General features: G+C 39.0%; 4 protein-coding genes across 6 annotated transcripts in view; 1 reads left to right on the top strand and 3 right to left on the bottom strand.

The window, feature by feature from the left end:
* Positions 1–17,164, bottom strand: part of LOC110858241 (ephrin-B2) — a 103,656-nt gene extending 86,492 nt beyond the window's left edge. Inside the window, exons 1-2 of the mRNA XM_022106925.2 lie at positions 15,611–17,164; positions 13,923–14,508 (exon numbers count right to left, since the gene is read on the bottom strand). Of these exons, the coding sequence (XP_021962617.1) occupies positions 13,923–14,041 (119 nt within the window). The 5' untranslated portion in view covers positions 14,042–14,508; positions 15,611–17,164. The remainder of the gene's footprint in view (positions 1–13,922; positions 14,509–15,610) is intronic.
* Positions 17,165–20,544: 3,380 nt separating this feature from the next.
* LOC110858228 lies at positions 20,545–23,259 on the bottom strand. 2 transcript variants are annotated; one of them, XM_022106910.2, is made up of 6 exons: positions 22,721–23,259; positions 22,539–22,651; positions 22,254–22,443; positions 22,016–22,161; positions 20,924–21,289; positions 20,629–20,834 (listed from the first exon to the last, which is right to left on the bottom strand). In XM_022106910.2, the coding sequence occupies exons 1-6, from the start codon at positions 23,015–23,017 to the stop codon at positions 20,780–20,782; spliced, it is 1,167 nt and encodes a 388-aa protein (XP_021962602.1). In that variant the 5' UTR covers positions 23,018–23,259; the 3' UTR covers positions 20,629–20,779. The 2 variants fall into 2 exon arrangements, with proteins under 2 accessions (XP_021962600.1, XP_021962602.1); XM_022106908.2 differs by having other exon boundaries at positions 20,545–21,289; positions 22,721–23,256.
* A 350-nt stretch (positions 23,260–23,609) lies between these two features.
* LOC110858279 (adapter molecule Crk) lies at positions 23,610–26,224 on the top strand. Of its 2 annotated transcripts, none has more exons than XM_022106984.2 (8): positions 23,610–24,126; positions 24,212–24,422; positions 24,500–24,622; positions 24,682–24,886; positions 24,958–25,086; positions 25,160–25,378; positions 25,451–25,615; positions 25,683–26,224. In XM_022106984.2, the coding sequence occupies exons 2-8, from the start codon at positions 24,394–24,396 to the stop codon at positions 25,779–25,781; spliced, it is 969 nt and encodes a 322-aa protein (XP_021962676.1). In that variant the 5' UTR covers positions 23,610–24,126; positions 24,212–24,393; the 3' UTR covers positions 25,782–26,224. The 2 variants fall into 2 exon arrangements, with proteins under 2 accessions (XP_021962676.1, XP_021962675.1); XM_022106983.2 differs by having other exon boundaries at positions 24,209–24,422.
* Positions 26,225–26,234: 10 nt separating this feature from the next.
* Positions 26,235–27,272, bottom strand: LOC110858280. Its single transcript, XM_022106985.2, has 2 exons — positions 26,735–27,272; positions 26,235–26,638 (listed from the first exon to the last, which is right to left on the bottom strand). The coding sequence occupies exons 1-2, from the start codon at positions 26,991–26,993 to the stop codon at positions 26,511–26,513; spliced, it is 387 nt and encodes a 128-aa protein (XP_021962677.1). The 5' UTR covers positions 26,994–27,272; the 3' UTR covers positions 26,235–26,510.
* Positions 27,273–27,345: the final 73 nt, after the last annotated feature.

The following is a 27,345-nucleotide window of genomic DNA, read 5'->3' as shown; positions in this document are numbered from 1 at the left end:
CCTGGAGAAAGTTGTGGTGGTGGCGGTGGCGGCGGCAGTGGTGATTTTCTTGGGTACAAAATTCCTCGCCAAAATTTCTAAAAAATCGATACATTTTCCAGCCAAACGTATCAAATTTTTATGAAAGTAGGTACATATTTATTAGCAGCAGAAATATATATTAGTCCACCTCCTCCTCCTCCTCCTCCCGACAAAGTTGAATATGAATATTCATCCAAGGTTTGTTCCCAGAACGTGAATTGAATCTAAATGAAGGTGCGACACCCGACTTGTTTCACTCAAAAGTAATGAATATTTTAAACACGACGAGGAGAAGAAGGTATGTCGTAGAAGAAGAATAAACTCTCTCCGAGGACAAGATTCACTTTTACTCTCACCTGCCTTGTTTCTCGACAAATTAATTCATCCCGCTCTCCCTCCGCCCACAATTCTTTGCAAGATTCCTGCCTAAGAAAGAAGTCGCTATGATTGTGTAGGGACGGAAAATAATGAAACTTATTTGTACGGGGAATCATCATCTCTCGTAATCTAAATCCGCTGGGGTTTAATTATTTATTTAATCTCGAACTCCTGATTGTTGTTTTTCCTCTCTCGAATCAATCCGGGATGACAAGTCGACACAAATCTTGGTGCTGAATGAGAATGGCAATCATCATGAAGTGAAAGGACAACATCATCCTGCTCTTTCTTCCATTATTATTACTGCTACCACATACTTCTTGCTACTGCGGTGGGACGTAGTCTTCTGGCGGTTGGTTGGTTTTCTCTTTACAAATAGCGGGAGGTATTACGGAAGGGTAGAGTTCGTGAACCGTACACAGTCGTCGTAGTCGTCATCTTCTTCTTTTCTTCTTTCTTTTGTGCTTAGTACTTGATGGAAGCAATAAATTTGATGTGATCTCAAAACGTCCAAAACACTTTTCCCTCAAAAAAATTATTAATAACCTTTCCAACCCAGGAAGCAAACATGAAAACATGCCGGGCTGCCTATCCACCTCTCATTTGTTAATCCATCTTAAACTATGACGGCACTTTTATCCTCAGAGTGAGTGGAGGAGGAAGAAGTGGTGCGCACTTATCCACGTCACCCGGGAGGGAAAGCATTTTATTAAAGGAGAGAAAATATGAGGAAAAGAACCTTCCTAATTTCAGACCAGTCATTATTCCCACCATTACGCGCATTGGTGGATAGCTTCATTAGACTGATTGCTTAAGAAAAGGAACTCATTTAGGGAAAGTGGTCCTGGTGAAAGTGACACTTCATTTTTAACAATGTAAGAAATATGGGCAGAAATCTAGGGAAAAGTGAATTCAAGAAATTTAAATGGAAACATAAATCATTTCCAGAAGAAGCCATTTATTCATTAGAACCACAAAAAGAAAACCACTTTTCCTCATTGTTTGGTAACAATTCGACTTTTCTTTGCGGTTTGTTAGCAGCAGTTTTGTTGTTGTTCGACATTGGGCCGAAAGATCGAGTTGTGAGAGGGGAAAAATGTGCTTATAGTGTAAAATGAGAGAATAATCAATTTTGCTACTTGAATTACGAAAGTTGCCTTGGACTCGATTATGATTTGGCTCAATCATCGTCTCCTTTTTTCGCTACTATTCATGAATTCGCAACACCTCGGAAATAAATAAAATCCAGATTTCTAAGCGACGTGAAAACTTATTACAAATCCGAAAATCCCAATTTTTAGTCAATAAGCAACTCAGCAGTTTTGACAACTTTTTTCTCTCCTTTTCCCTTTGATTGTGGGAAAAGTGAGTGAAAACATGGTTTACTTTGGCCCTGTGTGAAATATGGGGGAAGTAAACAAGGAAAAGTAATAGCTGTTCTTTATTACGGATAGAAAGGCAATTCAGCAACATTTTCCTTTAATTACGGCCCAACTTGCTTTTCTCTTTTCTCCCCGTAAAATCAATATGCTTCCCTGCATCCATCCATCAGTTAACGGGATGAATGATCGTGAGGAATCTATTTATAAGAGAGCCAAATTCCCCATTTCTGCCCTTTTTCTATACAAACAAACACATTTTGAGTGACTTATTTCAAGTTTATTCATTCAATTTGGCCCTATTTGTTGCCCTTATTCTGTGTAAAAGTGTAAAAGTTGAGTGAGTGAAAGGCGTCATAATTTAATATGGTTGAGAGCGAGAGAGACACACACACACAAACTTGTTTCCACAAAGTTTGACTCGCTTAAAGACCCAGAATCATCATCATCATCGCCTACCCGAAACAAACTTTGGCTAGAATTTAATGCAGACGAGAAGAAACCTCAAAGTTGGCAAGTTTGGCTCCTCACGGATGAGGAAACGTGCTTCATAATGTTTATGCAAATGTCGCAAAATTTTCCCTGTTGTCCTTAAATTTCTCATGCATTTTTATACTAATTGGATAACAAGAGACTCTTGTTGTTCTTGACAAATACAACTGGTTACCAGCATCCGCACTCGTGGTTCGTTTAATGGTGGTGTACGAGCCATCAAATTAAAAAAATAGTGGTGGATATGGACCCACACGTAACCCGCAGGAGTACTTTCTCCCCGCAAACAATCCAACTTCTAACAAGCATCATAGGTCGTCCAGTGCATGGACAAAAGTATAAGATTGACGAGGAGGAGGAGGCGGTTGGCGGCAGTGCAAAAATTTAGACTGACATCCCGATAAACAACTAACCGACAAAGTTTAAAGAAAGCCTTTCACCACCAGGACGACGACGACGACGACGATCACAATCACCCGCATACTTTCTGTCTCCTCATCCTCCTCCTCAGATAAAATGAAGAATGCTGAAAATTTATTATTGGACTTTTGCTTTCTCTCCACACCACCATTTCATAGCCCAGCTTTTGGTGGGTGGGCGAATCGATAAAAAAGTTTGGCATTGTTTTAACTCCTCTTCTTCCTACTATAGAAATCTAACCAGCCACCCATAATGCCGCCGTAATCATAGTTTCCCTCCTGCCACTGCTTCTCCTGCTGGTTGGTGAGAATCTCTTCTTGCTTCCTTTATCCGGACTCGCTTAGAAGTGATTATCGATCCATTACCTTATCTGGTCTCCTTTCATGCGACTCTTTTCCGCTAATTTAATGCAAACATGGTTCGTCTCATATTCTCCTCGTTCTTTCTCTCTCTCTGTGAAGGCATCCTTCTTCTAAACCCGTCATAATCTCATGGTTACCTTTCATGTCGTCCCATCTTTTCTCATTTTATCTTCCTGTCATCCCACTTTTCTCGTCCCGGGAGGAATTTGCATATTGCACTTCTTCCTCATACCAAAACCGTAGTAAGACGGGTGTAATAAATACATACAGATATACATGTTTACGCCCCTAATTCTTCCAACTGGAGCAAATATCTGTACACACAGCTTTAACTCAAAGGGACGAAACAAACGGAAATTTTCCCATGTTCTGCCACGTACGTTAAGATGTTGGATATGGGACAACATATTCTTGACTTTGTGTCATGTGTGCAAGGAGAAAGTCGTCGTGTGACACGAAATTGTCTCCACATCACATGGAAAGTACATGGATGGAGGTCCTCTTCCTTGTATATAAATGGACGTATGTATATGTTCATACGAGGACTTTCTCCTCCTCCACTTCAATCCCATTATTATTGCATACACTGCACACAAAGAGTGAGCGAACGTGTACTTATCTCCTGGCCACAGTCACCACTTACTTTCTCCACTTTCTCTTTCATCCCATCATCCCAGACTCGACTGCCCATAACATTAAGGGGCACATGGGCACATGCATATCCATATAAGAAACACTGTATCCATCTCTGCGTCGTCCTCCTCTTTATAAAAATGAGCAATTGATTTCTTTCCCAACTTCCAGCAAACTCTTTCGCTTTTCTTTGGCATTTCTTTCTCCTCTTTCAATTACACTGTCCCATATTTTAGTAGAAAACCGGTCAATTCTCCCCCCTATCAAGACTTCGTATCTCTTCTTTCCAAATTATAAGTCCACATAAATCAAACCCTCGACCACATTCTCGACAACAAGAGAGAGAGAGAGAGCGACCACCACCACCATTTCATCCGTGTGCCGATCCCTCCTTCAAATTTGCATTTATATGTCACCCATCCACATCCACATCCACCACCCACCCTCAACCAAACCAAACCAAACCAAACCACAAAAGGAATGAAATAAAGTAAAAAGAAAGTAACGCAGGCCATCATCATCATCCACCAGGCTCGTTTTTTGTCTTTGTAGAAAATTCACACAAAATTATTCACAAAACTTTCTCCAGCAACCACCAACCAGGGCACCTTTATCATCGAAATGGAGCCTAATGCTGCTGCTGCTACGAGGACGAGGACGACTACGGGGAGAGGTGTGTATGGAGTTGGCTTTGGTGGGTATGACGGTGAGTGAGCCTCTACTTTCTTCTAATGGAATGCAATATGACACGAGATGAGGACGGGTGCGGGAAAAGATGGGAAAGGGAAACCATTCTCACTTTATTTTATTTTACTTTCACCCTCCACACATCCAACCAACTAACCAGCCAGCAGACCATACCTGCCTTATTATTCTTTTCTTGCTATTTTCCCTCCTCTTAAAAACCATGATCTCATCCAATTTCATTAAATGAGCAAACTAAAAAGCCACCGGGATTGTTCACTCTCTTGTCTTTTCGTTAGCCAGCCACTCATTTTTTATTGGGTTTGGAATCATAAAAGTCGGTAAAGAAATTTAAATGGTACTAAAACCAAAGGATGTAGGGTAAAGTTTGTAATTTTTGAAGTTGTCTCATTCCCTGGATTTTGAAATTGCTGAAATATGTGCAATATAGTTATTCCGCTGGAGAGGATGACTAACTTTAACTAGGATGGAGAACCAGCCCGGTTTCGTAATACACAAAATGCATAACTTGATTCTTTTTTCTCTCGCCTGGAATCCCGGCATGATATCAGAGCTATTAGTAAGTGTACGAGGGTGGCTGGAACGACCGGGTGGTATGTTAAGTGGAGAAAAAGTGAGCAAGTAAAATTTTGCAGGGAGATGGCAGAAAAAAAATAAAATGAATGGATTCCATTAGTTTCCTTCCAACTACTCAGCATGGCATGTACGAAACAACAACGAAGTGTGTACGCATAAGTAAGGATCGGATCATTCATAAATTATGTCCCCTCCATAATCCCGTCATTCCTCTTTTAGCAAATCTCTATCCAAAGCTCTAGAAAAAATTAGGAACAAAAATTTGTTTCAAAACCTTGAAAAAATTTCCTGAAATTCTTTCTTTCCCATCCCGATTAAATAAATCTGTCTACTTTTTCAACCCTAGATTCGGATCAGGATTGAAATAAGTGATTGAAAACACGTGTTTCTGTTCTTTTCAGCTCTTTTCTCTTTTTTATCTTCCTTCAACTCCAGCTAACCCATATAACATACTTACGTACACACACACACACACGCGGAAAAAGAATGAACTTTGTTGCACAAGTTGGCTGGCAGCAGGAAATGAAAAACGAATTCTACAGGAAATTAAATTACATTAAGAAATTAAATCAACCAGGAGAAAAATGTTTGTACTTAATTTACTACTCCCCGAGTAAGAAGGCTGTGGAGGAGCATCTAATTAAATTAACTTTAGCTGAGCTGGGAGAATGAAAGAAAATCAAAACATGGTCGTCACATCCAGACCAAAGCTGTGTATAAGCTCCTCGAAAAGGTTACGGGTGGTGGATGACGGAATGACGCAACATTTTGAAATTAAAGCAGATGAAACGACTGGAAAATAGGAGAAGGCGACGCCGCCGACGAAGCTATTTTCTTGGCGTGGGCGTCGTAAATACCACTCTTGCAGAGTGACCGATCAGCCGTGTAGCACAGTGTCGACTTGTCTACCAAGTCAGACGTCTGTGCATGAGAAGCAGTGTCTTTTACGTGAAAATTTCAAATGCAACGACACGAACACCTCCTTCTGTTCTGTTGCCTTTGGTTTGGGACGACCTCAAATAAAATAAAGTGGTGGCGGTATACGAATGAGTCATTCGGAATAAGTAAGTGATTCGTAAATGTCTCGAGGGTAGAATGGAAAAAATAGGGAATTTATAAAGAACGAGAAGAAGGGGGACCTTTATTCTGTCTCATGACACAAGCATTTTTGCCTTCAATTGGGTAATATCTATGGAGGAGTTAAGTGAGAGGCCAGATTCCAAAACAAGTCTTGGCGAGTTTGTCACATTTAGAAAAAATATTTGGAATTGAGTCAAATACTGCATCCCTCTCTCTCTCTCTCTCGCTCAGAGTGAAAATGGAAGTTTGACACGAGTTGTCAATCAAGTAATCCATCCATTCTACTTTGTAAGGTTTCTTTCGGGTGGAAATTTCCACAAATTATGGAGAGAATGACAATGTAAATATGCTGTATAGGATAATGCTCGACTTGATGTGGGGATTATGCCTCGAGGATATTTATTAGGCTAAGAGCAGTTTAGTTTATAGTTTGCCGAAAAGTGAAGTGAGCAGAGGAGAAGAATTGCTCCTTTTAATGGCATCTTGCTGTTTAAAGTTTAAGTTTTGGGATTTTAGCCCGGAATCCAAATACCAACCGCGACACTACAACAAAACCAAACCACCCACCACCACATGGACCCTGGAGCATTGTTTTTCACAGTTGGAGGAACATAATGCTGAGATGAAATGTGAACCGTCGTCGTCGTCGAGTGAACCAATAGCTGCGGGCTTTTTGGGAAAAATAATGACAAATTAATCCTTTTCTCAGTCCAGCTCACTCTCTCTGCCCATCGGGGGAAGAGTGAAAGAAGAGAGAGAGAGAGGAGTCAATTAGTAGTTCATGTTGCTTCAGTCTTCTCTTTTAGTAGTAAGTAAGTAGATCTCTGGTGAATAGTACACACAAAAAGTCAACAATCCGTCAAAGAAGGAGGAAGGAGAGGAAAGGGTGAGATGACATTTCCTCCTCCGCTACTCCAGGATATAGGAGAACCAAGCAATTCATATAATAATACTAGAAAACCTGGTGAAAGTCAAGTCAAAGTTCAGATAAATTTATGATGATAGCCGTATATACTTTTTTTAGTGGAGAAAGTCAACATTAATATCAACTCAGTTTTTCTTTTCCATCCCGCGCTGGTATCCTTCCCATGCTATTAGTATGGTAGGGATACGAAGCGGGAATCAAATTTTTGGTAAAGTAATTCTGAGTCAGTATTATCCATTCCCCCTCCTTCCGAACTGCTGCTACTCGTTCCGCGAATTTTGTGTAACTCTAAACTCACTCTTTTTCTCGTCTTTGTATTATTTCATTTTTTGTTTAAAAAGTAGATAAATACCGAGAGTATCCGTAATTGGGTAAAAATCCGTAAAAATCTTTCCAAATTGGGTATAGAAATCACGGCTTCGCTCTCTCTCTCTCCCTCTAAAAAAAAGAAAAGCTGACTAATGAGAAAACTTTGGAGAACAAGTTCTCCTCCTCCGAAGCTAAGCGGCTTTCCCCATCGTTTCCTTTCAAAAACTAACTTGCACTAGTTTCACTTTTCCGTAAAAATAACAGTTGAGTCGAGTAGTTGACCTTTTTGTTTCCTATTTTCCTCCACAAGTTAGTTCCAAAGAATCTGGTCCACTTTAAAATAAATAAATTTCCATGCTGCTATCTCCCGGAATCGATTAAGTTAAGTGTGAGAGGAAGGAAAAGTAAAAAAAAGTCACCATGAAAACTAACAAAAGTACGGAGATGGAGAAAGCAAGTGATGAAAGGCAAATGTAAGGATGGTGTAGAATTTTAATACAAATAAGAACAAGTGGCAGTGTATCGCGGACACAGAACTCCATTAAATTTCCATTCAGATTCCAATCTCTAAATAAAAACCACACACACACATTTTCCTTGTGTCCAGTGTTTGTGTATTCTCCCCTCAGAAGAGGAAGAAGAAGGAGAAGAAAATTCCTTACATTATATTCCTCGCCGACCTATGGAAAACTTTCTTTTCTTTTTCGTCAACCTCTCGTTCCGTCATTTCCCTCGTCTTGGGCAATGCAACGCCCAGTCCGACCTAGCAAAGAGATGATGATCTTTCTCCAAAATGTCACAAATTGAGGAGAATATAGTAGCCGAGAAGAAGCGATACGGGTTTGTCTAGAAGGCTACATTTCCATATAGATGGACCAGCACGCTACTGATGCACCCGTCGACATTTGTATGGATGACTTGCCCTCCTTATTCCTTCTCGACTTCATTTTTCGTATATGTGTCCATCCAGAGGTCAAGTGGATGAGGAGGCGGAGGGAAGAAAGAAATAGTTGTTTTTGGTGAGTGCAGCATTGTGCACACACGCTTTTTATCGTCCCTCTTTAGTCGTAATTCAGAATAAATACGAACCACCAGATATTGCATTATTACACGGAAATTGCGTAAAATGCTGTGTAGTTTTCTCGGATGGCTGTTCATATATCTGCGTACGACGTATGCGTAGCTTTCCTCCCCTGGCAGGAATAAAGTGGTATAGTCGTCTCGCCAGGAATGAATGCACTTTCCTTAAAAACTTACTTTACCTTTTTTACTTTTTTTTCCTCCGTCTCGTTCCCACAGGAAGGAGAAGAGGAGGAGGATTAGGCTGACGGGACGGAGGAGGAATAAAATGCCACGAGAGAAAGTGAGACGGACGGAGATTGATGGTTTGTCGGGTGGATGGCTAGTTCTCTGGTGGACTGAAGGTCTCTCTCTCCTTTCTCTCTCTGGTCGAAATGTCCATAGTGGAAATATGTATTTACATACCTTTCCATATCGTAGAAAGCGAGCCAGAGAAAGAAGTTAGAATGACAAAATGGACCAAAATCACATTTCCGGATAGGATAAATGACCAGAGCAGAGAGAAAGTGAACTCCAAAAAAATTCTCCTTGCCTCACTAAAAGCTGTACCTTTCCCATCCCGTCAATCGCAGCAGTCATCAATAATTTGTAACAAATTTGTTTAAAAAGGAATTGTGAGCCCGTTACTCTCAGAAATCGAACATTTCCCAAAAAAGTGGACAGATTTGCATGTGAATACGAAGGGTATTCGGGTCTGCTTTCACTTAACTTTTTTTAAGAGCGACAGCACCACAAGCAGGTGAAAACCTTCTTTATTCTGGGTTCATTCATAAATAATCCTGTCATGGAGAGGAAAACCATGTCGTGATGGCAGTTGCATAATAATATCGCATCACATCACCATCCATCCATCCATCCATCCATCCATCCATCCATCCATCCACCACTTACGTACCACATACAAGATTGGGTACGAACTAGCACTTGAATTTTTTTTACGAAGAAACCTTATTCAATTTTGTGTGTCGCCGTGTGTCCTGTCTTGTCCTGTCTTATGCTAAAAATGAGTAAAGTGCAACAGCAAGCAGCTCACAAGCCACAACCAACCACAAAATTCCCTTCCGGTTCACTTTCACTGGAGGACATGGCTGGCTGAATTATTATTCAGCATGAATATAAATTGCGACTTTGACTTTTACCAAGGAATTTCAGGTCTTTCATTTCGTGCAAAAAATATTTACCCATGCATAGAGAAAAAATATGTAGAGGAAAAAAAACCGTTAATGTTGTTGACAAACATTTTATGGACGAAAAAACGGGTTGATATTAAATTTTAACCTGATTTCTCCCGAGATTTGGGACGAACAAGTGAGCGTGATAAACGCGTAATGGTCGTTACATGTTTGTCACCACCACTCTAATAATTATCCGGGCATTACCCGACTGGTGGGAGAAAGGTATCTCCTGAACCACCACCACCGTCGTCGTCTTATAGATGCTTCCATCTCAATCTTAATTGATATTTGAACACGGGGAGGGAAAAGAAAACAAGAAAATTGACTCAAGCCTCTCAAATTGCTCTCTCAATCTATTTATCGATCTCTCTTTTTCCCAGGAATAAATGGAATCAATCAATATCTATCCAATCTATAATTGATACTTGGATGGGATCCACCAACAAATGCATGAGAACTTTGGTTGATGAGGGTGGTTTGGTTTGGCAGTGTTGTGGCTGCTGCTGCTGGTGCGACATCCGCCCATCCATCCATCCACCTGCTCTTCTTCTTCTTCCATTTCGGCCAATTCAATTCGTCAGAAAGTAATTCAATAATGCGATGACATCCCCCATCCAACTCTGCTTTCTTATTCCATTTGAAGTGCGAATAAGTGAGGGTATCACTTCACAAAGAAATTTATAACGAATTAAATCAATATTTTGGAGGAATCGATTGAGTTCTTAATCTTGTTCGCATAACAGCAACAATTTATATATTATCGAATTTGAAGAAGTCGAGCTAATTTTCTGGTCCGTAGAATTATCAGTGTTCATTCCTTGAGCTGTTGCATTAAGGGAAAATTATATTATGAAATATGACGCACAATAATCCATATTCGAGAGTACACCACACTTTGCCACTATTTACCACCATACATAATTCCATCTTCTTGACTAATTTGATGCTGACTTGACGTATTTTTTGCTACGTGTCGTCCTCTCCCCTAATTTGTCACGTCAGTCAGTCAAACTAGCCACGAATCAATCAATCACTCTCCCTGACTGATCACTGTCGCGGTCCGTCGTACTTTTTTTTACGTCTCACTCATAAAAAACTTTGTTTCGTACAATTGGGGACGAATATAGATAGGTATCATTGCGTATAGTAAATGCATGTACCTCTGGCTGAGTGATTCTCTCCTGCTGCGAGTGGCTGAGTCACCACGAGAAAAAATTTGAAATCTATCCTAACAACCACATCCATCTATGAAGCATCACCCCTCAATTAAGTGACGAAGAAGTCAGTCATCATTGTAATAATTTGCACAAATTTTATTCTTCTTCTTCTCCTTTTTCTCCCTCGTCTCTCGTGAAATAAATTGTTATGAATTTTATACTTAACAAGATTCCGGAAATTGAAGGCAGCAAAATTGTGGATCATTAAATTATGGATCCAACCATGAAACCAAACCGCAAAACCGCTCGAGGCAGGGAGGAATATATATGTACAACGTTGGGTATGAACTGCCACAAATTCTCACCTGGTTTCTGGCCTCCAATCCTAATATTATTACTGACAGGGAGATGGGAGAGAGAGATACAAAAGTGTAGGATAACATTCACCACCAGCTTCTCATCCTTGTTACTTTTCGCTACTTTTTTGCGAAACTTGGCCTGCAATAGTTATTTCATCCCTGCTGCTTTATACTTTAAATTGACTCGTGGACAATTTAGCTCAATTTTCTCCCCCAAACTTTTCCTGGCAACCAATCTCTCACCTGCCAATTTAGGGAGAAAGTTAAACTTCAAATTAGACCGTGGCAGGTGGTGGTCGTGTATATCTATATATACACCTTTCTCTTTCAGTTAAGCCACCAAAATTGTGTCTCTTTCTACTTCTTGCTCGTTATTTTCTGGTTAAAAGACCAGATTAGTTGGTCTTATCTAGCTGCATACTTTAGGGAAAGGGCGAGGGCTGGTTTGTACACACGTATGTAACTCTATCTCCAATAAAAACGCATTGGACATTACTTTGAATTGAGGATGTACGTAATGTTTTGAAAATAAACGCGATTATGTGCTCCCCACCGAAAATAGAAATTTTGTCTCACACTGTTGTGCTTTATTTCAATTAAGCCTCACGGTCGACATTTAGACAGGTGAGTGAACGAGGTGGATGACTAAACCGAAAATTTCTCATAAATACTTAAACCATTCATCCACCTTATTCCTAATGCTCACTTTAGGAGGAATAATATTGATCACATTTCAGGTTAGTTCGATATCGTTCCCGTGTGTGGTTCGTTGTTCGTTCCGGTGTAAATTGATTCATTATTTCAGTCTGAATTATTAAGCAAAATATTTACCTTTCTGGGCCCATCTCAACTCAACTACGGGGAAGAAGTTACTCTTTTCGTATTTCATCAACAAGACGAGGAGAGGATGGCATAATAAAAAAACATCAAAAAATATGCCCAAACTCACTCGGCACATGTTTACTTTACTTTCTCTTTTCTCCTGCCCTTATGATTTCCCTCTATTCATCTCCCACCCATTAATTCCAAACCATTAGACATGCGGATATGGATGGACGTGTGTCCATGGAGGTGGACGCGCTCACTGCATTTGTGTTTTTTATTACTATTATTACAACAAGCTAGTAATATCAATCTGATTATTATTACAATAAAGAGCAACAAGACATGAGTGAAACAGTGGTCGCAGAGCTGTTACATGTAGAACGGAACGTATATAAACAGATTTCGAGAAACCTTACATACAAATTGGGAAAGGTGAGATTTCTACTTTGTCCTCCATAATTGTGTAAAAAAGTCATGTATATTTTGTGCGTTCACATTTATCATCATGATTTCACACACTGACTAACCAAATCGAGTAACCAGACCGAATGGACATGTTCTTCCGTGTCATCCACCAAAGCCTAAGGAGAAACATACTCTTTTTACGGGAACTTAATGGAAAACTGAAACGTTGGCAGGACAATATACCGTGGCGTATTGTCCTTTTGTGACAATATTCCTGAGTGAAACACCAACCAAGACCATCATGACATGTTGTCCCAACCAGTAGTACTACATACATAGTAGTGCCATGTACCATACAAAAGTCAGCCAGGGTGGTCTCCCAGTCTGGTCTTCTCTCACAAAAGTAAAGTTCCATTCCACCAGCAACGACGACAAATATATACACAAACACACATTCATACATTTTTATTATGTAATATTCTGTGGTGGTAAAACGGTCAAAACTAGCGTTGTTCAGTTCAAAGTAAAAAAGATCCTGTTAACTCTGTGTGCATGACATTATTGTATGCACACACGACGACCCATAGCACCTCGCCGTTTCTTTAACTCTCTCTCACTACGTGCATGATGCATATAGTATTACACAAATATTTGCACAGGTATGTAGGGAGAAAAAGAGAGACGAAATTGGCGACTTGCAAGCACGAGGATGGCATAAACTAAACATTCCTCTCGTTCTTCTTTCTCTTTCCAAGTATTCATCCATGCCTCCCAATTGCTTATATTTTCCTTAAAAAGAAGGACAACTTAACTCGAATTATTTCTTCCCCTCTCACCATGACTAACTCAGTCATAATTCATTTTATGAGTGGATTGGATACAGAGACAGAGACAGACATACAGACACACGGCTACTTTATATATACCAACATGTGTCTGTCTCACTAGTTTCTTAGTTTTTTCCCTTCCTGTCAACTGGTAACAGTCCCTCAGCAATATTTACTCATAACGGAGTCAGAGTCGTATTCGCGTGTCCATGTCAAAAATCTTACTATATTTATGCACATACACCGTCTCTGTCATAATGTCACGTATAGTGTTTCAAGCAGCCACCTTATTGGCAACTTTGCTGCTAAAATATCACAAACCAGACAGAAAATTGGAGACAATTTGAAATTTTCAGAGTAGAAAACTCTCGTCAACTTTTACGAGCTCTGTGAACATGTATGCACAAAAAATGAAACGTCCTAAAAAAGGAGGAAGAAAAATGAACAACTCAAAAATAAAAAGGATGACAAATGGGTCTTGAACTTAATGTGATGTAACGACGAAATGAAAAGCCAAGTGTTTTGGACCCGTAAAAAAATGGGATGCGTTGAAAATTCAGATATTCAAATAGTCACCGGAGAATAGATACATACGTGCATTTCAGTGAAGAGTTATTTTTTGTGGGCAAAAAAACTCTCCACATTTTTGAGTGGATGGATGCATGATGATCATAATACAACCCGGATTTCTGCAAGATTTCTGAATTATTTTATGACTCACCAACCGCATCACACCACTAGCAAACTGTGGATGAGAATCCTTCTTGGGACAATGGACGAAAGGAATAAAAAGTAGAAAAAATGTAGTACTTACATTGGATTTGTAGCATTCCAGTAAATGTCGGGAAGACGAGAGCATCCCGTCTCCTGCAGGGAGTCGAACACGTAAAGAAGTAATGTTAACAGGATGAAATACAATGCCATTGCACTCATTGTAGATAATTTTTCTGTGGTGTGACAAGTACCACGACGGGTTGAATTAATAAATGGGCGAGATAAGATCAGGTCATTGATCACTTATCGTCAAACACGTGAGACGTCGATAAGGTTTGGATTACTTGTTAAGACAGCAGCACTTCCGGTAGAAGATGAATTTAAATAAGTAACTATTTTCACTTGGTAACGTCCTTTCTGTATGTGCCACGTGGCTTATTTGTCAATTTGAATGAAAATTAGGACTGGAATAATAATAACACACGAGTCTTTCATTTCCAAGAAGAAGGAGACGTGATGATTGATTAAAATTAAATAAGAAGTTGATTAATCTTGTCCAGATTAAAGTGACGTTGTTTTTTTGGGCACGTTATTTATAAAGTCTGGATGTCGCCTGGGGGCGACTTTCTCCGGCGTGTGCTGCTCGACTCCCAACTTCCTTCCTTTTGGATTTGATTGATTAATTGCTGCAATCAGGGGAAAAAATCAATAATTATAGAGTTGCAAAAAATAACAAGTTTCTAAACTGAAATAATACACGAGTTGCCACGGGTCGGATGATTATGACATTTGACTCGCTCTTTCCCTTTAGCGTCACAGGAGTCAATCAGATTTATCTATTCAATCCTTCCAACTAACTTTTTCCTTCTCTCTCTCTCACTCACACATTCACTCTCTCTCTCATTCTCTCTCCTAAAAAAACTTTTTGGAAAAGAAGAACAAACTTTTATTTTATTTTGATGGATCCAAAATCCAAGCAAAATCCAGCCTGAAAACTTTTCTCACATGTTTCCTCCAAATAAATAAATATACTGTAAATACATTATGTGTCGAATAAAATAAAACGGTGCGGTGGTGATTTTGGAAACGGTGTTCTTTTTTTCACTCTCTGAACAACATATTACGAAAACATCCATACATAACTGCAACTTGAACTATTCAACTATTCCAATCATCAGATATGTGTGGCAGTCAATTATAAACGAGAGTAAAGAAAGTTGAGAGTGAGTGAGTCTTCTCTCCAAAAAGTGAACCATGCATCGTTCGAAATTGTGACCGCATAAAACTTTCGAACCCCCGTCCATTCTTGTTGGCATTATTATTACGGCAGCATATTTGGCCCACCCTGTGTCCCACCAGAAAAAGATATCATTTCTATATTACGCTCCATCCAGCTTTCGAAATCAAACCAAAACTTTGCCTGCCTTTTCTTCGTTTAGTGAATGTAGCCAGATAAAATAAAATACGATAAAGTGGCTTCGTTTAGGATTTATATAACGCTGCATTGTAGTCGACTAACAGCTCCTCTTCAGAAGAAGAAGAATAATAATAAGAGAGAAAGTCAAGTTACTTCTTCTTCTTCTCCTTAAAGTGAGTTTGAGTCGTCACATACGAGAAGTTGCAAGTAGTACGAGTTATTATTGTGGTCTCCCCGTAATAATGAGATTCACGAGGAAAAAAGAAACTATATAAATTTCCCAATTTTCTCCAAATTACGAAGAAAAAAAATTGTGTGTAGGTAGGAGTCTAGAAAAAAAAATGAGAATCTGTTCAATTGCTCTTACGTACCTTTGGATGTGATGTGACGGTCTGAAATTATGATGTGTTTTGTGTCCTTTTTGCTGCCTATTGAAGCATGGATTTCAAAGAGGAAGAGAAAGTGAGTCGTCGTCGTACTTTCTTCTCAAATCTGTAGTAGAACTAGCTTTCTCTTTATTCATTATTTTCACTCTTCACTACGACGATAAAGTTTAGAGAATCCAGAAGTCAATTTCTGTTCGCGTGTTTTTGGATGGTTCAACTTTTTCCTCTCTGTTTACTCAGAGAGACACACATAAACACACAACTTATTCACTGAGTCGTAACATTTATTGTTGTTTTCTCTGTGAAATTTGTTCACTTTATTTTACTCTTTAGTCTCAAACTTTTGTCTACTTCCACAACGGCCCCATAGTAATCCTGATCATCGCAGGATTTCTTTCCATGTCGTAGCTCGTCCTTTCCGGTAAAATAGGCATTTTAATGAAATATATTCCCTAATTGTTTATTTATAGAGATGAATCGATCACTGTTTTATTTGTAAGTCCTGTTTTTGTAAACTGAATAAAGATCTGCATAAAATCCGAGTCACTCGATCCAATTTCGTTCCATTTATTGTGCTCCTTGTTGACGTGCTTGGCTATTTTTTAATATGACACTTATCTGCTGCTGGGGCTTGTTAATGGTAGTTGCACTTTAGAGAGATTTGTGTAATTTTTCATACAGGCTACGCACTCGTGCACCCGTTCACTGTTTGTTGATGATGAGTTGCCTGTGCAAACTGCAGCTTCTCTTCTCCTCTGAAATACGTTACTTACTTGCGTCTCACTTTATTCAGGGAGGAATATTTTACTTAACAAATGAATGAAGTAGTAAATGAATGATGTCAACTGTTGAGATATTTTATTATTTCGAGACAATTGTTTGCACACAAACTTCTCGTTGAAAAAGCGTCGATTGAACTGGGAAATTCCTCTCGGCCTATAATATTTAGAAGTGCAGAGATGCAGCTGTTATTCTACTCTGGATTTAATTCCGTTCGAAAAGGGTAGGAGAAGAAGAAGAAGAATTCAAAATGTGTCTTGAAAAGAGTGGTGGCTGTAAAAATGTGTATCCTTATTATGCGTACATATAATAAGTAAGTCGACCGGGTTGTAGGAAAAGTTTGGTGGATTGGATGGCGAAGAAGAAGAAGAAGGAGCAGGTTTTTTGTTCCTGTGTCTCGACTCTCGCCTGTTCTGGAGATCCTCACTTTTTGTATTCCCTTAAACTTAATAAAAGCCTTAAGGTGAGTCAGGTTTTAGGTAGGAGAGAAGGTATCAAGCGGTTAAAATTATATGTTTTACGACTACTTTACTCGTATACAGATGCTGAGTATTACCGACGTGGGTTGGAAGTTGTTACTTAAATTTGGCCAGATATTTGGGTACTTGTCCCGTAATGGGAGTAATATTTAGGAGGTGAGCAGTGGTGGAAATTTGTGAGATTGAGTTGGAGTTGCACTTTATTAAGACTTTTACTTATGGGATGACGGAGCCGTGTGAAATACGCTCCTCACTCTGCCAACTGCAAACGAGAACTGTTTTGGTTTTGCATAGGTCGCTCTTATCTTGGCGAATGCAAGAGTGAGTGTAACAAACCGTGGTCTTCTCCTCGGTTACAGGTTCGGGCGAATGGATCGGGTCGGGACGAGAGAAATCTCCCGAATTCGGAGTTACAGATCCCGCATAACTTTTGGGAGAGAGTTAGCAGCCAAGCTAAGCTGCACAAGCTAACAGCTTTGCATGGTGTGGGATGCATGGTATGCACATTGGTTTCTTCAGGGGACATTTAGTTGGGGAAATATATTCGAAATTTTAAAATATATTTATTAGGAATTTTGGACCAATTAAAAAAATAATGATAAAGAGTTGTAATTCTTTGTATTAACCTACATATTTGCAAAGGAGTGATGCTGCATGGGAACGATTATCTGGAAAGCTGGGTAAAATAATCCCGGATGCTATTCCCGGTATTTATTATCACTGCGGAAATGGAGAAATAATTTATGCAAATTTTCAAAGCGTTATCATTACGCGTTCCCTTGTGTGGTCGTGATTTCGTTTTTAGTAAAACTGAAACATTTTGACTAATAAAGTTGTGACAATTTTCCGAATCGTAATGTGCACGAAGGAGGAGGGAGAGTAATCTGAAATCTAAACTGCATATGCAACTCTATCAACTAATCCATGCATGCATAGTAAGTAGTATTTAGCGTTTGGCTCAGTTTGGTCGTCTGGATGGACTGAAGGGGTCGGTCCATGTACGGGATGGTTCAGTAGTAGATGAAAACTTGGCGTAATAAAGCTGCTGCATGTTTTGTTGATCTGCCATTATTTTCTCAGTTTCAGAATCATACATGCATCTCTTCTACAATGTCCTTTACTGGCTAAATAACTGGTACATACGACGCCACCGACCTAATCTGGATAGGGAAATGCGGTTGCAATTCAACAAAGGCAAATCCCATCCCGTATGCATGCACGTATTAAAGTACGTACATACAGAACCACTGTGTCTACATAAAGAGTGTACATTTCATTATAATGGGTTCATGATTCCAGCGTAATATGGGTGTACACAGCACCACACTCACTTTCATTTAGTCCCGTATTTGTCAAACTTTTGGACAAAATGCATCTTGGTCTTGCAGATGAAAAAAGAGTTGAAATTGTGCAGTAGTCCAATCCCATAAAAAGAGAGAAATTGAATCTCTCTGTTTAAAAATTTTAAAACAAAATTCCCATTTTTTACGACATATAAGTTTTTATACATCGAAAGGGTTTATTATTTCTCGTTATGAAGAGTCCGTGTAAAATCACTCCCTTTATTTGTAGCGGAGCCGTACTAATGGGAATCAAATCCATTATGAATGAGATTAACCCATATGTTTCCATCTTGTCCTGACAATTAGAATGATTCCGTCAGCCCAATCCACAATTATTCCAGTTCTGTTCTGGTCGCATGATCATCATTGCTTGCATTGCATCCTTCACGCTTAAAACCAGAGACTTTCGATGCTCAATGGTTAGTTCGTAGAGGGGATGATGCAGTTGAAGAGAGATGAATACATCATTCATTTCATGACCCACACAGTACCCACGCCACCACCAAAGCCATACCACCATCTCGACATCGTCATGTTATGAATGCACATACAAATGTAGGAACATCTCTGCATTTAATCGTCCCCTTTTTCTCTGGTCCATCCATCCGTGAGCAGATGCAGATGGTCGAGCATCATCATCATTGCGAGTGAGAATCTACTTGTGTGTGTAGTTTACATCATCGAAAACGTGTTAATTCATCCCTTCATGCAATGCACAACTTATTACGCGTTACTCTTTGTCCAGAAGGGAAGGGAAAATGTAACGCTTTACTTTTTTTTTTAGTTTTAAACAGGAACACGTGTTTCATCTCGTACAGTTTTATTTTATGACGGATTTCCGTATCTGCTATTGGTCTCGTGTGTATTACGTGAGTGACACAAGTGGAATTAGGTTGGATGGTTTATTTTTGCAGCGTCCATTACTAGCAGTTAATGGTCAATGTTAACACATGTCAGGGGTTGTCGTTGGCGTTAACCTAGTTGTTTTATGGGGTCACTTATATTATTATGTTGGGAGAAAGGACGGGACGGAAGGAGGGTGAGTGAGTAGTGGCCAGCAGGCAAAATTAGTTACGAGCTGTAAACGCATGTGGGTTCTGTTCGTGGTGATGTTTAATAGTTTCAGTGCTTTTGAGGTGGTGTTTTGATACCAGCAGCAGAAACCAGGTTGAAAAGGTGATGATGATTGATATGAATTATGAATGATGGTCAGGTATGGACTCGAGTAGAAGAATTGATCCTCCCTAAAGGTATTTTTATATGCGTGCATTACAAAATAGGAATTCTTCAGTCTTTCTCATTGAATAAAATGTCAATTATTTTCAACAAGTTCAGGTTGGTTTAAACAAATTCTAGTCAATTTCACAAGTGTGTTCTTCTACGTATTTGGTTGCATAACACCCTTAACTCGATGTTCTACTATGTATGAACAAATCAGTAGCAAACCAATAATTAGTTCATTTCTGTAAGTATGTAGTTTCACAGAAAATTGCGTATAAAGCATTACGCTGGGCAAACTGTGATAATTATTATCAAGGGGAAAAGTAGAATAATAATGCTTCAAGTGGTTCATTACGTTCGTCAAAAGCTTCTTTCTTCAAACTATTAAACTTCCTCCATCAAAAAGCCTTGATAACGTGCACACCAGTATTATACGTGAATACTTATGAAGATACGTACTTACGTAGATACGTATATTCATACAAATAAGTTAGCAAATTTAAACCTTCTCAAAACTTATGTTAACTTTAGGGGCCACTTACTTAATTTTTAATAATGTTTCCTGAAAAGCCTTACGTACACATAAAGCACAGAGTCCACCCACATTGACTCGTTGCGACTTTACTTTCCCGATTTCCAATCTCTCCGAGAGAAAGTGGAGTACAGTACAAAGTGGAATTATAAAAGTTTCATCTCTGCAATAGGATAAAGTACTTACCACGAGTCTGTTTTTGCTTATTGAAATGTTCTTCCCTTTTTCTTGCTCTCCGAACCCTTCTCCCTCAATGTGATAATTAATGATTTAGATTTTAGGGAAATGACTCCGAGTCTGACTAATCGAGAGAAGATGCCTTTGATTTGAGATTGGGCACGAAAAGCGGAGGAAATCCGAAGCTGCTTAGCAAATACTTACTTCAAGTTTTGGTCCCAAGTACTTACGTATTACTTGCCAACTATGCAAAGGCTACCTCATCATATAATACGTAATCAATGCATTTTATCATGCTCTTCTCCATCCAAGTTATGCTTGCTCGACGGTTTGCATTCATTTCGTTAGCGAGGGGCGAATGAGTAATGATTGAAATGTTCAACTTGTAATTCAACAGAAAAACATTTATTGATTTTCTTCTAATCATTCTAAACCAAATTAATAACAAACCTGATGAATTTTTGTGGTATTGCCAAATAATCTTTGGGTAATGTATCGATACCCGAGGTTGTCATACAACCAGTACAAGATTCTCATAAAACTATCAAATATCGCCCTCAACATACTCCTTGAACTGTTGTACATCACGGAGAGGGCACTCACGTCCTTGGACACGACAGAATTAATTGGTGGGGCTAGACCATGGTTGCTGTAAAAATACATTTCCCTTGATCCACCTGTATTGAAGGAATAAATTCGGCCAAACGTCAGCCCCCAAGCGAAAAAAATCATCATTAAGATGAAGACTAACGCCCAAAAGGCTGACCGGCTTGGCAAATGAATATGACAACGTTCCCCCCTGAAGGGATGCGCATCTGAAAAGAAGATGTGTGACGTTTTGTACGACTCTTCTTCGTCGTCGTCTTCTTCTTCTTCTTCTTCTTTTTCCTCCTCCTCCTCCTCCTCCTCTTCGATCTCATCATATTCCACTTCTGGAGCGAAGGTTACTCGACGGTAGGGCTTGAGTGGGCATGGTGGTGGTGGTGGTGGTACTGGTTCCACAGGAGTCGCAGGCTTATTGTTTTTATTAATGCCCCTCTGCACAATTGCTGAATATATTGCAGTAATGTTGGCACTGGAAGCAATCGGCATCTGTATATCCTCGATAAGAAAACGATCATCCCTCTCAGTCCTAGTACAAATTCAGAGGTAATTTATTTAGTATTGAGAATTCATAGTTCGACTGAGGAGGGGAGCTTGCGAGGTTGATAATAACAGATCTTGATGCCCTTTGGATATGTGGTAGGGACCCATGAGTGTACTAAAACCCTGAAGTGGTTTGACTCCATGGCCACATTTACGCCCGGCACACCCACTCAAAAATGCCCAAAAAACGCTTTCACTCCAGTTTTCACTCACTCAAATCCACGTCAAAAATCCAATTTTACTCGGATTTTGAAATTTCTTTCACCAATATACTCCCAGATAGTTTCTTTCTTCAATCCAATATCAAACTCAATTTTTTCGAAATTTTTAGTATTTTTAAAATTTAAATTTCTGAATGAGCATTGTTGTAGCAATCAACAAGGCAAATTATGCCTGCGAAATAATAATCAGCAAAATTGAGTTTGATATTGGATTGAAGAAAGCAACTATCGGGGAGTATATTGGTGAAAGAAATTTCAAAATCCGAGTAAAATTGGATTTTTGACGTGGATTTGAGTGAGTGAAAACTGGAGTGAAAGCGTTTTTTGGGCATTTTTGAGTGGGTGTGCCGGGCGTAAATGTGGCCATGGAGTCAAACCACTTCAGGGTTTTAGTACACTCATGGGTCCCTACCACATATCCAAAGGGCATCAAGATCTGTTATTATCAACCTCGCAAGCTCCCCTCCTGAGATTTGAAGTACAGTACTCACTTTTCATTTGGGTGATAAACTCCAAACTTCGCAATTTGTTCCAACGATGTTCCGCAACGAGCTCGATACTTAAATTTGTATGTATTCGGACCATCAGCGGGCGTTATTGTCTCAAGTAACTTAACATCATGTCCTTGCAACGGGGGCTGTGAATTAAAAAAAAAACTTTTAGCACATAGAACTAATTGTTAGCTAAACCCCATCTAAATAATGTCAGTTATTAGGTTTAAAGAATTACCAAGAAAGAAATCCTGATGAGGGTCAGGTCAGCGTCGTCACAATCGTAGTTTAACAAACTGAGTCTGTGAGCGTGTGTGGTTTCGACGCGTTTTACGGTGCCCACTGCGATCAAGACGTCGTTGTATCGAATACACGCTTTTAGGATTTCTCGAAGACTCCCACCAGCGACCAGCGTTATTGGGGTGCATCTTTGCAAAAAAAATACGTACGAATTAAATATCAAGTTAAAAATCCAATTCGATTGGGACAATTAGGCTAATCATGCTTGTATTTATTGGTTTACCTAAAGTTGATGAGATCTTTATCCATCGAGAACTCTGAGACTTGTGCCCCTTGCAACAATTGGGATGAGGGTAGTTCGGTTGCTTTAGGACATTTTTCGCAGTCGATGCGCACCTTTATCGAAAATTTAAAAATTTGTAGTTTAATTGCATCGAGTTTAAAAAAAATTATTATCCTCCTTACCATTGTCATATTATCGGAGAGGTTAACTAACGAGTCAAAGTCTACACTGAATGTTCCAAACCCCTCGCGAAGGATAGGCCAGATGTTGCACTTTACAACATCTTCACCGGGTTTCATATCCTTAAGAAAACTTAACTTGTCCGTAACTCTGGGTTCCCAAATTGTGTGCAATGTCCAATTGGAGGACTGTTCTCCCCAGGTGAACCCCTTTTCGACGAGATAGCCGTATAACATGTCAGAGGTCAGTTCAGGGATGCCAAGCCCCGAGAGGTTGGTATATTTATTTTTTTCCCACATTTCAAAAAATGGCTTTCCTGCAGTCCGTCGAAGTCAGAACTAAATTCTAGTTCTTTGCCAAGTGATGGAACTGTTCAGAAATGGGTGGATTGAAATGTTTCATTACAGGATGCGAGATTCGGTGACAAACTCAAAGGCTGAGATAGATACATAAATATCCCATACAAATGATATTATCTTTCGTATGGAATTTTGGTGTAGTTCTAACAAATTCAGAATCAATCCACCCATTGATATTTGCCTGGCTTGACCATTGGAAAGGTAAATCCTCTGTAGAAATATTTTATTCAAAGTTACTGATAACATTGTACACTTCAAATGGAGTCTTTCAATGTACATGAATTTTTTGAAGACACTTTGCATAGTTGAGCACTCTTACATTCAATAAAATGAAGCCAAGCAAGTGAGTATTATGCTTCCATTAAAATTATTTTCGTTTTCAATAATGTTTTCAATATTGCAGTCATGAGGAGTATTTATTCCTATGTAAATTCTTTTAGAGTTGGATAAGGTTCGGATGCAAATTCGGCAGAAAAATGAGAAATGTGTCTCACCCAGAACTTTCATGAGTCATGAGATTGAGATGAGATTCGGATGCCAAAAACTGCTCGTCTCATGTTTCTCAAGTTCTGAAATTCGGGTATTTTTCCTCTCAGATTCGACCATTCGGCTAATTTCGCTCACTCAATAACAGAACGCATCACACGGAGGCATTTCCTCAGTCAGTTGTTTTTTCAACCGTCATTAGTTAATCATCATTAATTAAATATTTTGATATTTAAATCCGTATCACCTGATCAACCTTTTGTACATTTTAAATCACAAAGGAACAACGAACATAGAAATTTATAAACTAGAGATTTTATATCCTCGTGTTTTTTATCTTCTTAAAGTCAGAAATTGTAATAATATTTAGTATTTGAAGCTCAAACTATCTCTAGGTAGTTTAACCTATTGATTCGTCATCCCTCAAAATAAAGGGTAACGACAATGGAGAAGTTATTGGTTTTGTTAGCGTTTTGGAATTTAAACAATTAAATTGTGGCCTTTTATCGTGTCTTTTGTCTCCATCATCCTTCGTTGGTTGCATTACTTTTACTACATACTTGGTGAGTGAGTCATTCAAATTCTTGGCGATTGACCAAGTTTATTGTATATTCTGGATTTTAATTGCCCTTTGTGTTATGTTAGTAGAAGCCAAGTTTCAAAGCAAATCAGAATCATTCCAAATCCAGCATCATCATTAATTGTGGACTTTCGGTGTGTTTCGATTGAGTATGTAACTGACGTACTCTGTTGGACGACTCATTGGAGAATATTTGACGACTACATTTAAAAAACGATTGACAGATTGCTAAAATTTCGCCTTTTAAAAGATGACGTTTGATCCAAGCGACCGGCGCTGGTATTTAAGTATTCCTTTATCTACTAGATCTCACTGAATGCACAATATCTTTGGTTTGACATAATTACTTAATTTAGTTGGTACTTTGGCCCAATCTCACGCCAAGATGCGACAGATTTACTCATGTCAGAAGGGGACGGTGGTGTTTTTCTAGTTCGTGACTCTTCCTCAATTCCAGGCGACTATGTGCTTTGTGTCAAGTAAGAAGTTATATACTTTCTAATTTTCCACAAAAATTGTAATTTCAATCTAATCACAGGGAGGACTGTAAAGTATGTCATTATATAATCAACAAAGTGACAGAGGATGGAACGAATAAGTATCGAATTGGTGATCGTTGTTTTCCCGATCTACCAGCGCTACTTTCGTTCTATAAATTACACTATCTTGACACAACGCCACTAGTTAGACCAGCCACACGAAAATTGGAAAAGGTCGTTGCGAAGCATGACTTTGATGGGAATGTAAGGAAAATTATGCAATTTAATAATCAAATCAGTTATTAATATATTATTCAATGACGATGATTTCGCAGGATCCAGAGGACCTTCCCTTCAAAAGAGGCGAAGTTCTTACAGTAATCAGGAAGGATGAAGAACAGTGGTGGACGGCGAGAAACGCATTAGGTCGTGTAGGCGCTATTCCTGTTCCCTATGTCAAACCTGTGCGTAGTTTAGCATTAATTATTAAATGAATATGCTATAAATTAGCCAATTGATACTTATTCCTTCTTATAGCATCCACAAAATGAGGAAAGACTAGACGGCGGCCCTACTACACCTATTGGTAATAATACATCTTCAACCACTGGGAACAATAATACTGTGGCGACGACTGGCAATAATTCCACTTTCGATGTATCGTCTTCACCCCTCCCAACACTCCCCAATAATACAGTGGATCACTTAAGCAATAATCATCATTCCAATACTTCTCCGAGGAGACCTTTCCCAGAGGTAAGGGAAGCCTAGCTACTTAATATCTTGTTTTGGAATTTATATTATAGTGCGTTTGGTTCTAATTTCTAGCCGAATCAGGACCCATTCGCTCGAGTAAAGCAAGCCCGTGTTCCTAACGCGTACGACGATACGGCACTAAAATTAGAAGTTGGCGATATAATTAAAGTGACAAAGATAAATATTAGCGGACAATGGGAAGGTCAAATTGTCCTTCAAGGTGGAAAAACTGGACGAGTAAGTGAATAATCTTAATTTGCTGTTAGTTTGTAGAGCTGAAATCAGAATTTTGTCACTTTTACAGAAGGGACACTTTCCCTTTACTCACGTGGAACTTGTCAAGTACGACCCTGTCACCCATACGGTGACAAGTGACGACAACTCTATCCAAAATACAGACTGATGATATAACATGACATAACCGGAGAATAAGAACACATAAGCGCCTCATCATCGTCATCATCCTCCTCCTCCAGTTCGCTAGTCAATACAAGCACACAACCAAGTTACATAACTTTATCGACATACAAGAAAGCTCTTATTACTTAAATTGCATCCTTGCTATTTCTGATCTTCAAATAGTGGATGAAAACAACGCCATTCCTTGTTAAAACCTAGGCGTAATTAAGGTTTTTAAATGATAATCTACACCCTTAGTATAGGATTAATAAAAAATATATGTTGTACAAAAGTTAAGAAACTATTAGTTCTGTTAATTAAAGAAACAATGTCATTCTTCCTTAAATGAATTCGTTAATGTGTGTTCTACTAGTTCCAGATAAGGCATTTATATATGCATCGAGTTTCAAGTGCAAGATTAAATAAATAATAAAATGAAAAACTTAACAATGCAATATTTTATGTGGCACATTTGTTGCAAGACTCTTTATTATGTGTTGACTACTATTTAAAAAATTTAGCAGTAATAAATATGTGAACACATAATATGAGAACAATTACCAAATTCTAAGGCACCGTCATTCTAAGCTTAGGAATTGGTAATTTTTAATTTAAAAACTTACACAAATAAAAAATAATAATGTAATGTAAACTGATCGGTTCAAAAAAAAATGCGTCCGAGATTCTGTAGGAAAGGGGAAGGTGTGTGTGTCGTCGCCCAACGACTCGTTTTTTAGTTCACTCGTCGAGACGACCCAGTACTGCAACCCGGAGAGGACCCTGATCGTGGCGTTGCTAGTTTCAAACTCTGTTCGTAATATTTTTTCGCATACTCCAAATGTCTTTGTTTGATCTCGCTTCCTGAAATTGACAAGATGACATGATTGTTCATCAATTCCCATGTGTGCTAATGCATCGCAAAAGCTGCAATAACTTGGAATCATGACATGTACATACTTGTTTCTAGACCTTGAGGCTTATCTTTCCCACTGTGGTCCTCTTGCCGCATCTTATCTTTCGTCCCTATCGGCGCCGTTATGCCATTGTCCATGTGGTCGTCAAACTCTCTTTTTGTGGATGTCTTCTGGACCGTGTAACTGGGGGACGGTGAGGTTTGGACTATTGGAGTTGGTGGTAGGGAATCTATTTCGAGACGCTCTGCCATTCTAATCTGGACTGCCTCCACCCACTCACGTGTATAATTATTAACAGACATGGCACTACAATTGGAAAACTGGAAATTGGAGACTCCAACCCTCAAACAAACTTATTTCAGCGAACTTGGCTTGTAAAACAAAAATGAACCAAAGCTGCATTTATGTAAAGTATAAATGTAGTGTGATAAAACAGACAAAGCTATCACTATCGCACTACAACCGACCGTGAATCAGTATGAATGAAATGACTCTATCAGTCTAAGAATAAGTGGTTTGGAGTTGTAGATTCGCAGCTTTAAGAATTAATTCTTTCCGAGCTGTAAAATCAGATTTTCTAATCCTGAAAGCTCTAGACTGTATGTGTCCGACCACAGAAGTGGATGCATCGGAAAGTAGCATAGTAGATGTAGA

The sequence above is a fragment of the Folsomia candida genome, unplaced genomic scaffold (assembly GCF_002217175.1).
Source record: "Folsomia candida strain VU population unplaced genomic scaffold, ASM221717v1 Fcan01_Sc020, whole genome shotgun sequence".
NCBI classification, from domain to species: domain Eukaryota; kingdom Metazoa; phylum Arthropoda; class Collembola; order Entomobryomorpha; family Isotomidae; genus Folsomia; species Folsomia candida.
Note: the sequence above shows the minus strand (reverse complement) of the source record. Positions and strands in the feature narration are given on the sequence as shown.